Here is a 12,515-nt window from a genome sequence, read left to right as displayed (position 1 = left end):
GCCCCACATAGGGCTCTGTGCTGACAGTGCGGAGCCTGCTTGGGATTCTCTCTCTCTCTCTCTCTCTCTCTCTCTCTCTCTCTCTCTCTCCCTCCCTCTCCCTCTCCCTCTCCCTCTCTCTCTGTCTCTCTCTCCCACTATCTGCCCCTCCTGCAGTCTCTCTCTCAAAATAAATAAATAAACTTACAAAAATAATAATGGATAGCATCTTGGTCATGTTTCTAGGAAAACCAAATTGGTGTTTCAGGACTTGGCAGGTAGCAAACAAGATGCAGGTTTTGACTGACTCTGTGTCGTTTGAGCACAGCTGTTCATCACGTGCCCCTTAACACAGGGAAGCACTCGTCTCTGCTCTCGGTTCCATACCTATTGCTCTCATTGACGCCTTCGCTCTTAGGTAAGCCCTCTTCCCACTCCCTGGGGAAAATTTATGCCACCAAGTGGCAACTTTCAACTTGGAACCACCAAGCCCACAAATGGCCCAGTCTCTGCACCCCACCTCTGCTCCTTCTCTTCCATAAAAAAGGAAAGGGTGTTCACTCGAGCAGATAAGGCAGCTGTGGGTAAGACAAAGCAATTAGAAAAGGAAGAAAAACAACCTAGTTTGTTGCCCAGGTATCGGGCTAAATGGTTATGAAAACACAATATTTCAGGGGGAAAAAATGAGGAAAGTATCATGATAGACTAATTGGGAGAAACAAAAGGTAACTTAATATTATAATAAAAATACTTTAAAAAGAAAAAGAAAACTTGCAACAACCCATGTAAAACCTGAGTAATACAATTATGTTACTGACTGCTTCCCTTTGGCAAATTTTTTAAAAATTGAAAGGAAAAAACAAACACGAATGGGCATTAGCAGAGTGCGGAGATGGGTCTGGGAAGGGGAAAGTTACAGTCATCAAGAGGACACACACTGTGGGGTTTATCAGAACCAAAAGTAACAGCTGAAAGCTAGCCTGCCCCCAGCCTTCTGCTTCATTCAAGGACCTACAATGGTTGAAAAACCATTTCAAGAGGGGTCAGGAAAGAACACAGCTACTACTGGACTTCGCAGCTTTAGAAGAAAAATAAGGAAGAGGTGCCTGGTGGCTCAGTCCGTGAGACTCTTGATTTCAGCTCAGGTTATGATCTCACCATTCGTGAGATGGAGCTCTGCATCAGGCTCTGTGCCAGGCTTGGGATTCTCCCTCTCCCTCTCTCTCTCTGCCCAACCTCAGCTCTCTTTCTCTCTCTCTCTCTCAAAAAAAAAAAAAAAATGAGGAGGAGAAGACGAGGAGGAGGAAGAAGAGGAGGAGGAGGAAGAGGAAAAAAAAGGGGGAGAAAGAGGGGGAGGGGGAGGAGGAGGAGGAGGAAAAAGATGTCTGCTGTCTATTTTCAACCAAGTGTTTGAATTAACCACCAGGGCTATGGAGGCTCTTAGTGGAAAAGAACTTCTAGACTCAAATAAGTGTCGTCAATAAAAAGAATATTACAACCGCAGACACTGCATAACAGCAGTGACTTAGACTAGGACATAAAAAGTTAAATTAAGCAAATGAGGGGCACCTGGGTGGCTCAGTAGGTTAAGTGTCTAACTTTGGCTCTGGGCATGATCTCACAACTCATGAGTTCGAGCCTCACCTAAGGCTGTGTGCTGACAGCTCAAGAGTCTGGAGCCTGCTTCGGATTCTATGTCTCTCTCTCTCTCTCTCTCTCTCTCTCTCTCTCTCTGTGCCTTCCCTGCTCATACTCTCTCTCTCAAAAATAAATAATAAATATTAAAAATATTTAAATAAAAATAAACTGAGCAAATAAGATGATGTCAGTCATGAGATTTTTTTAAATCATAATAAATGTGCAAAAGAATTGGGGACTAAGATGAACTGGAAAAAAAACACTATAGTTTAGAAAAAATGGTAAAATAAACAAAGAAGATGGTTCAAATGTTAAGGGACCAACCAACACTAATTGATACAAAAATAAACAGCAGAAACAAATTGGAGGAGAGAAGAAGGCACATGGGAAAAATGGAAGCTCTCTGAGAAACAGGGGTCTTTTCATCTGAAAAATATAGATCCTTATTGGTACACTGGATCTATTTTTCATTGGGCCAAACCTTTACTTTAACCTAAATTGTTCTTTATTCAGAATTAAAGAGCTTACTGAATTTGGCTACATTAATTTTTCATTCTTACCAATCTGAATTCACACAAAAGACAAACCAGTAAAAGCTCACTAGATTTTTAGTAGTTTGATGTACCCTTATCCCAGAAATCCTAATTCAGTGAGAAGAGGATCTCATGAGCTCTGAAAATATCTCTGTCATAGGACTTGACTTAAATGGACTCTGAAACATTTCTTCTTTTGTAAAAAAAAAAAAAAAAAAAAAAGAAAAAAAAAAGTTCTTTACAGGACCTTGTAGTTTAGTTGTGTGTCCATAAGGGTAGCTGGAAATAGGTGATTTGTGTTGGTGACTAACCAGAATAACCAAAGAGAGCTATACTGTGCTACCAGGATTCAAAGTATACCACACCCCACCCCACCCCCACACACACCCATTCTGATATACCTAGAGGAGGGGGAAAGTGTATTTTGTAAAAGATCCTGAGATGGCTCTGATAAGCCACCCCTATTCCTAGCTGGGACCCCCTTCACCTTTCCCTACCTCCGCCGAGATCCAAAAGCCGCTTCCAAGGTTAAAGGCTGTAACGTGTCCTAATTTTAGCCCTGCCTCTCACATTAAACTGTGAAACTGTCTGGGTTCTATTTCACCTTCCCACACTTATTAAAGTACTATGTTTTATGTAAACTAGCATTTCTAATTCCAGCATTTCAAAATGCTGGTGGCTTTTTAAAAATCTTCTAAGGTAATGGGTTTAATTCAATTAACTACTATCATTTCCTTTCTTGCTCTCTGGCTGTGTCTAACACCTAACTCCCAAACGCCACCTTTAAGAAAGGGTGTGTGTTTTAAAAAGTGAGGCACGCAGAGGTCTTCCTCCCTGGGGGCCCTCACAGTGAGAGTCCTGGCACTCACTGTCATCACCGGCCAGAGCCCTCACGGCCACTGTCATCTGCCCTTCCAGCCACTCAGCTCTTTCCCAGTTCTCTGGGCTCTTCCTAAATCCCATTAATCCGGTCAGAGCACAAGTATTATCCAGTACACCCATTAATCAGTGACACAGAAATTGCTGGCACACAATTCTCCTCACAATCCCTGCTGCACGCAACCTCACATACATCTTCCCAGAACTTCTGTTCCAATTATAGTGTACCCTCTAAAAAGTTCAACTGCTTTTCTGGCTAACTCTGCAGTTCTCTGCAGCACACGGGGATCAAAGAGCCTCAACCAGCTGCCTTGAAAGGGGAGCGAAGTCGAGGCAAAATGATCAGATTTTGACAGCTCCCTGGCATCATTTTCATTAGACAGCTTTAGTTCTCCATTATCTGCAGATGATACGGTCACATTATCAGAAACGGAGGAACCAGCCAGACCTCTTGCAGTATTGACGATCCAACCTCTTGCCCTGAATCAAAAAGCATTTAGCAAAGGAACTGTAAACACAGATCCCATCTCCCTCATCAGTGACTTTGGTGTGACCCTACCATGGACATTGCTCTTATATAAAAGATTTACTTTTACTGAATTCTCCCAGGAAACTCAGACGTCTATTTCTTGTAGGCAAAAGAACAGCACAACCCATACAAGCCACGTAGAGAGACAAGAGACCCTCTAGAGAAGTGCACAGTAAGCCGTAAGTCTGAAGACCTCAAGCTGAGAGACTGAACAAGAGAGTAACTAACAGCACCTATGTTTCAAATCAACTAAACGTTCTGCCCACAACACTTAAGGAGGTTTCGTTTAAGAGAACCAACACATCCACATGGTGAATATAAGTGGTGTTAACAAAGGTCCAGTTATACCAACCTTGGGAAACACACATTACCATCAAGAAGCAATAGAAACCTGGGGCGCCTGGGTGGCGCAGTCGGTTAAGCGTCCGACTTCAGCCAGGTCACGATCTCGCGGTCCGTGAGTTTGAGCCCCGCGTCAGGCTCTGGGCTGATGGCTCGGAGCCTGGAGCCTGTTTCGGATTCTGTGTCTCCCTCTCTCTCTGCCCCTCCCCCGTTCATGCTCTGTCTCTCTCTGCCCCAAAAATAAATAAAAAGCGTTGAAAAAAAAAATTAAAAAATAAAAAAAATTAAAAAAAAAAAGAAGCAATAGAAACCAAACCTTGAGGGGTGCCTGGATGGCTCAGTCAGTTAAGCGTCCGACTCTTGCTTTTGGCTCCCATCATTATCTCACAGTTCGTGAGTTCAAGCCTTGGATCGGGCTCTGTGCTAACAGCGTGGAGCCTGCTTAGGATTTTCTCTCTCTGTCTCTGTCTCTCTCTCTCTCTGTCTCTGCCCTTACCCTGCTCTTTCTCCCTCTCAAAATAAATAAATAAACTTAAAAAAAAAAAAGAAAGAAACCAAACCTTGAAAGCCCCAAGACGGGAAAGTGCACTGGAACTGTTTGACATCAATGCTTTCCATACAAAACAATGTGCCAGTTTTACCTTAGGCTTTAAGCAAGGTGGCTTGATCATCATAGTATGGGAAGAGCATCATTCTGAGATGATTTCACTCCAGAGGGAAAACATGCTCTAACCCTTCTGCCAAGATAAAGTGAATACTGACAATAATGAAAGAGGTTCATATAGTAAACAACTCAGGGGGAACCCCGAAAAGGCAGAGAATCATTCAGAATTCTTGGCCTCACCTGAGGACTGGGATAACATATAATTCCTACAACACCATAATTCTTTTTATTTTTTTATTTAATTTGTATTTTTTAATTTACATCCAAGTTAGTTAGCATATAGTGCAACAACGATTTCAGGAGTAGATTCCTCGATGCCCCTTACCCATTTAGCCCATCCCCCCTCCCACAACCCCTCCAGTAACCTTCTGTTTGTTCTCCATATTTAAGAGTCTCTTCTGTTTTGTCCCCCTCCCTGTTTTTATATGTATTTCTTGAACATGATTTGTGAACTGGAGAGTGTGCACATACGACACGCAGAGGTCCTCCGCCCTACCTGGCCGAGCAAGGCGTATGAGAGAGATGTACACATCATGGCAGTCTCTTTCCTGCGGTATGATGAGCTGTAACAGCTGAAAGTTCTTGCAGCGAATCAGCAGAGGGCACCCAGTAGCGGCTGTTGCCTGTTTTTCAATGGTGGAAATCTGACTGTGAAGAATCTACGACCAAAAGTTATGTGGATAAGCTAAGCACAAATAAGTGATAAATGAGCAAGAAGTAACACAGATCTCTGAGGCACACAGACAAGAACCACTCCCCAGTCTTTATCTAGCTCAACACCTGCACTCAGATGACAAAACTGAGATGCTCTGGGAAAGATCGGTCTAAACCTATCATTTTTTTTTCATTACCAAGCCTTCTGCTATCCGGGCTAAGTATTTGGAGCAAAGTACTCAGCATATAATTTTGTACAAGACCAGGTAAGGGAACACTGTGGTGGTCAAATGTTGAATGCGCCTACCAGCTAAAATTAAATAAGGTCATGAGAAGTTAGTAAAATAAACCTTGCAATCGACAGAAGTTAGAGATGGCCCCGCTGGGAGGTGCCACCATGCTCCTAAATTCCACATGGAATGCTCAAGTTCAATAGCAGCTTGAGACTGTTGTTTTCTAAGCTGCCGGTGGCCAAGTAGGCTGCAGAAGAGATTTATGTTAAAGAAAATCATGCTGAGGTACATCTCTCTGGTGTTTTGCCGGGAGGGGGTATCTGCCCCACCCTCAATGGCAGCATTCGTAACTTTTTGTTGTTGTTGTTCGAGTACAGCTGACACACACACTGTTACATTATTTCCATGGGTACAATACAGCGACTCGTCAGCTCTACACATTATACTGCGTTCACAAGTGTAGTTAGGATCCGCCATCATTCTTCCCCGCTAAGTAATGCCTGCCCCCTTCTGCTCAAAATGCAACATCTATGCAATACAGAACAGGGAAAAATCTACAATTCAGGGATTCTGGTTCCAGTCATAATGTCCTGGTCGGGTGGTTATATAAAATAAGAGCTATCAAACGGTCTCATTATTAAGTAGCAGAAATACCTGCCAAGAGGACTCTTCCCTAGCTTTTCTTTTCTTCTCTTTTGAATTATCAGAAAAGTGGAGACAATATAATAAAATGACTAAACGGCCTGCACAACTGGAACCTACAGATAAAATGTTCTGCAAATAAAGCACTACATAAATGCTGTATCTGGCACTGATTATTCTCGAATGTCTACTTAACAGCTGTGACATGAAGCATTTATATCTCTGGCTATTTCTGTCTTTGATGACATTCAAATAATTAGTGTTTAAAATGAATAAGTAGATCAAGTGGATTCGACTCTGTGCAGAAAAAGGCAAAGCTGACCTTCCAAAAACAGTTCTCTGAACACCCAAGGCCAAAAGCCCACCCACCTCACCCTGAGGCCAAACAAAAGAATGGAGGATCAAACCTGTTACATTAAACAACAGAAAACACGTAAAGCCAAAAAAAGAGACTGCATACCCATGTTTCTTTTCTGGTGTCAGGTGCATTTTCCACGAATATTACATGAGTAGCCGTCAAATACAAAGTACCTAGGGCTGCTTTTTTAGAAGATATTCGATCTACCAAGCGGACATTTTCGACCTAGAGAAATCATTTTGACAGAGTTATAATAAAGCAAAACACTATTCATCAAGATTAATAGTAAGTAGGTAATCCTGTGTTTAATCCAAAATATAATTTTGAGAACTTTCCCCCTTTACTTAGACCTCAGACATGCTTCTGTATATCAAAAGATTAAAATTCACCAATTACTTAAAATATAATTTTAAATGTACCACAGATTTATAGACCTGTTCTTTAAGAATACCCTTTCCGTATTTTAAGTAAGTCAGCATTTTTAATTCAGTATATAATTCTAATTTAAAGCAGGATGTGTATGCATCAAAGTTCTGATTTTTACAATAACCATGTATGAATTATGCCTATTAAAAGGACAGTAATGTATTTCCCTATGTATTTCTCCGTAGTAGAAATGGCCTCAAAGCAGTTTGCTTCCACATAAACTAGCAAGAAAATTACATATGGGAGCAAAAAGTATCCAAGGAATGTGCTGCTGCATGCTTACAAAGAACACCTATCAAATTAAGATGCTCACTTTCATTTATAATAAAATGTCTCTAATAAATGCAAGTTTTACCACTGACCTTCGAATGGTTAAAGATTTCTGGAAACAATTTTTATCAAGTATACCTCTCATAAGCAGAGCAGTTTCAAGGATATGCGCAGTGGGATCATTCCAATATGAAATAGAATGGAAATTCTAAGACAACCTCTACAGGGCACTAAAACCTGAAGGAACTATGACTAACAAGCAGAGACACCACAACCACCCGATGCACATTCCTGTAATGATGGCAGCTTGGCAATGCCACTTACTACTTCCCAGGATCAACCTTCTACAGACACTGGCTCAGCCCTCACCCAAGTCAGGATGGTTACTCGATTCTGTGAGGCAGCTTCAGGGACTAGTAAATCATATTGGCTCCAGTCTTCAGTCTAAAATGGACGCTGGGGCCCTGCTGTATTTGGGGAGCACAGAGCTTCCCAGCTGCTCCAGGGAAGACCTAGACGTAGGGGGGTACCAGACCTAACGAGCACTTCTCAGGACACCCAAGTCAAACAGCACTTGAGACGCTCCATTGCCCCACTCTTCTCTGAGCCCTGGAACCAAACCAGCCTTCCTACCCTACTTCTTCCCAGTTTTCAGGGATCTGAGGAGGTAAAGAATGAGGTATTTAAAATATTCTTTTATTCATATGATTTAGCCGGAGGTGGTGGCATGAGTCCTGAGGCCTTGTGAAGGCCTATGGATGTTAAAGATGCTAGTTCAACAACAGGGTCTTAACCTACCAGCTCATAGTTGTAAAAAGTATTTCTTCTGTTACTCTGTTACTGATATGCTCCACATTCTTTTTTTTTTTAATTAATTAATCTATTTATTTTGAGAGAGAGACCGCACAAGCCGGAAGGAGCGGGGGATGGGGGCAGACAGAATCCCAAGCAGGCTCCACGCTGTCAGCACAGAGTCCAATGTGGGGCTTGAACCCACGAATTGTGAGATCGTGACCGGAGACGAACCCAAGAATCGGACGCTCAGCTGACTGAGCCATCCAGGCGCCCCTGATATGTTCCACATTCTTCCACTTGGTTATTCCTCATTGTATCTCTTTTGTAAATGGTCTTCATATCATTGGTTTACTTTCCTACTAAGTGATCATCATTTCTTATGTATTCATAAAAATTGTTTATATTAATAAGGACAGTAGCCTACAGCCTAATTTTTATTTGTGTGTTTTACAACTTCCTCTTTACCCAATTCTTTTACTGCTTCTAGTCATTTTTTTCAGTGAAGTCTCTTGGATGCTCCTTGGTAGACAGGAATCTTTTCTGGTAATAATTTGTTTCTTCTTTTCTGATATTCATACATCTTTTCCTTTCCTTGTTTCATGGCATTAACCAGAAACTTCAACTAATACTAAATAGCAGTGACAATAGTCACTCATGTTTTCATTTCTTTTTTTTTTTTTTTTTTAGTAACATCTTTATAGAGATTTAATTCACATTCCATACAATTCACCTACTGAAAGTGTGCTGGTCAGTGGTTTGTAATATATTCACAGCCTTATGCAACCATTACCACAATCAATTTTAAAACATTTTCATCACCCCAAAGAGAAACCCTGTACCCACTAGCAGCCACTCTTCATTTCTTCCCCAACCATCAACCTACTTTCCGTCTCCGGGGATTTGCCTATTCTGGACAGTGCATATAAAGAGAACCCTACAGTATGTTGTATTTTGTGATTGGTTTCCTTCACTTAGCATCATGTTTTCAATCCATGTTTCAATCCAAGTTGATCCATGTAGAATATATCAGTACCTCGTTTCCTTTTATTGCCAAATAATATTTCATTATATAGATATGGATATGTCACATTTATATTTCTCCACTTGTCAGTTGGTGGACATTTGGGTTGTTTCTACCTTTTGGTTATTATGAATAGTGCTGCTTTGAACATTCTTGTACAAGCTTTTGGGAGGAAATTCATTTTCATTTCTCTTGGGTACACACAGGTACGCGCGCACACACACACACAATACACACACACCTAGGAATGGAATTACTATGTCATACGGTAACTCTGCTTAACATTTTGAGGAACTCGCACATTATTGTCCAAAGCAGGCGTACCATTTTACATTCCTACTACCAACGTACGAAGATTCCAATTTTTCCACATCTTCGACAACACTTTTTATAATCTTTCTTTTTTACTACATCCATCCTCGTAGGTAAAAGAAAGCATCTCATTGTGATTTTGATTTGCATTTCCCTGACGATTAATGATGTTGAGCATCTTTTCATGTACTCCTCTGTTTTTAATGGAAACACTTCCAATATTTCACCACTGAGTTTGGTGATTTGTTTTACCACATTGTGGAAGTGACCTATTCTTAGTTTACTAAGAATTTTGATTTTTGAACATCAGGAATGAACAGTGTGCTTTCTAAATACGTATTTGGATGAATATTTTGTTTTTACTTTAGTCCTATATAACCAATAATAACAATACATTTCTTAATCTTTAAAGAAGTCTTGGATTCTTAGAAATGGTGTTTTAACTTTTCTTATATTTTACCACCTATAACTGTTTTGTTTTCTGTTATGTCTTTGCATCTGTGCTTTTAAGGGAGATTGACACGTACCAGCCTATTTGTTCTACTTTTATCAGGTGAATTCATCATGGTTATGATGACACTCATTAATCTGGAACATTAATACACAACAACTTACTAATCATTTTTTGAAGCAAATACAGGCACTTCTTTATACATAAATAATTCTTTAATTATTCTTTCAATTTCTTATGTGGTTACGTATCGACTCAATGTTACCTTTTTAAAGATTTTTTTTTTAAAGTAATCTCTACACCCAACGTGGAGCTTAAATTCACAATCCTAAAATCAAGACTCACATGCTCCACAGATTAAGCCAGCCAGGTACCCCTCAGTGTTACCATTTTTTACTAAATCTCATTTTGACATCTATTTTCTTTACAAGTTATCTTCTAATTGCGGTTGCCAAATTCTCATAATCTTTTAATTCCTACCTACGGATGAATCCCTCCCTCTTTATCCTTTTTCTCATTCCTAAATTGTGAATTGTTTTTACTTTCTTGTGATTAGATAGGCAAAGGGTTTTCTTCAAAGTAACAGGTCTTGGATTTATAGATTTAATAACTTTTTTCTGTTTGATTTCTGCTCTTTTGTTAGTAATATTGCAGCTTTCCTCGGTATATCATGTGGCTTTGTTTCTTTGTTCATTTCTAAACTCTCAGGTTTAAGAGTCCACTCATTGATTGTCATTCTTTTTATTTAATAACAAGCCTTTAAGTCCAATCATTTCCCTCCAAGTAAATCTTTGGCTGCACCTTATGAGTTTTATTTGTAGTAGTATTCTTCTTCCTTTCCAGAAGAGTCTAAAACTGCATTTTTTTATTGCTTCTTTGACCCAGGAGTATTTAAGGAGATTATTTTTCAACTCCCACATGATCAGATTATTTTATTTAAACTGTTGTCGTTAAAGGCTCTATTCTGAACTAACTACAAGAAGTATCTTATGGAAGAGAGTTGTGGGAGAAGAAAAGCAAGGGGATTTATTATTTTTGGAACACTTCTATGGGAAAATACTGATTTGCATGCTAAAATATAACTACCTAAATTAAGTGGAGGTTCAGGGGTGACACATCAGTTAGCAGTATCTAAATATGGAATGTAAATAATTTTCCCTGCCCTTCAGACTAAGGAGACAAAACTTTATTGGGATGATCATGTGGAACATAGGATAATATTTTGAGGCAAAAATATTTAGTATGGATTATTCTCTCCATAGAAGTGAAGGAAGCTATACCACTTAGATTATTTTTAGAAAACCTCGGTGAAACAGAATGAGGTTGACAGATGGTGGCAGATTAGAATACTTAATGAGATTTTTTCTGTGTCTTTTTGTTAACTTTGGCTGCTGTTGCAGGAAAATTACATTTCAAAATTTGGCAACAGTTCTTAAAGGTCCCATCACTGTTAAAAGTAATTTCAAAGTACAGGGAGAAAAAAAGAAACAAAAAAAAAAAAACAACGAAGGAAACAAGATGAGCCTAATTTCCCAGTGATCTGCAACAACAAAATAAATGAGCAATAAAAATTAAAATTCAGTTGTGTGAGAAATTCTGTGACGGGAAGGGCACTGCTCAGGGGGCCATCACATGGTTTATGCTAAGATAGCCAGAACATTCTTGACTGGAACTCTAGAGTCAGTCAACTGTAGATTAAATGAAACAAATCTTAAAAGTTTGGGCACCATCCTGACAACCCACTGGTTCAATAACTCTGCCTCACTGTTCAGCTAAGTTAATTCTATCTTATTTAGACATATTATAAGCTGTATGGTAATAAGGCCTATTTCCTGTCTGGACCGACAGGACTCAGGAGACTACCAGCTTCTCTGGACAAAGTTGTTACAATTCATTTGTATGCTCCCAGCAACACCATGTTTAAGAGACACTAGGTATTCGTGCTCTGTGAACAGTAGTTAATCTATGCAAAACATCTGACAGTGTATCATTAATCCTTGGGTGTGCATTTTTCGCATTCTGACATTTCTGAAAATGGACTATGTCTTACGGTTAATGGGTAAGAAGCCATTGTGTCATTTTAAGTGACAGTGCTTCTGCCTTTCTTTTTGAGATACAACATCTTGGTGCATTTTGTCATCTCTGATGTCTTGGATTTGCTAAAGTGCAGTTAAGTTTGTGGTCACTGACACGTAAGTGATACTTGAAACCATGAGACCCAAAGAGGTTACCCAGGAGAGCATGCAGAGTGAGAAAAGAAGAAATCTGAGGAAATCCAACCTTTAAAGTTCTGATACAAGGTGATGAATCAGAAAAACAAACTAGACGGGAATCCAGACGGAGGAGGAAAGTCAGGAGATCGTGCTGTCATGGAAACGTGCAGCGGAAATGGTTTACGAGAAGGGAAGTGTCCATTCCCAGGGCTGCTGAGACATCAAGTAAGGCAAGACGTGTAAAATGCCCAATGGGCTCAGTAACGTGGAAGACGCTGGTAACCTTAGCAGGCGTGGTCCTGGGAGCACGGAGATCTGGGAGCCGTAACACAGCAGCAGGAGGAGTGAACTCCACAGTAGTTGAGAAAGTAGAGACTCTCCTCCTTGTAGAAGGAAGGATGGGACCAGGCAGAAGGCACAGCGGGATAGCCTGACCACTGGGACGCCATCCTCCAAAGCACAGGAGGAGCCTTCCAGAAGCAACCAGCATGTCAAGACATGGTAAAGAAAGAATCTTGTTGTGTTGCCAAAGAGGGGGCAACACGGGAGTTGTGATACACACAGGAAATATCAACA

General features: G+C 40.3%; 1 protein-coding gene across 1 annotated transcript in view; it reads right to left on the bottom strand.

Moving 5' to 3' along the window:
• MTMR7 (myotubularin related protein 7) overlaps positions 1-12,515 on the bottom strand; it is a 107,516-nt gene that overhangs the window by 60,168 nt on the left and 34,833 nt on the right. Inside the window, exons 2-3 of the mRNA XM_030312214.1 lie at positions 6,554-6,676; positions 5,061-5,223 (exon numbers count right to left, since the gene is read on the bottom strand). Coding sequence (XP_030168074.1) covers positions 5,061-5,223; positions 6,554-6,676 — 286 coding nt within the window. The remainder of the gene's footprint in view (positions 1-5,060; positions 5,224-6,553; positions 6,677-12,515) is intronic.

Source organism: Lynx canadensis, chromosome B1, assembly GCF_007474595.2.
Source record: "Lynx canadensis isolate LIC74 chromosome B1, mLynCan4.pri.v2, whole genome shotgun sequence".
Taxonomy (NCBI): domain Eukaryota; kingdom Metazoa; phylum Chordata; class Mammalia; order Carnivora; family Felidae; genus Lynx; species Lynx canadensis.
Note: the sequence above shows the minus strand (reverse complement) of the source record. Positions and strands in the feature narration are given on the sequence as shown.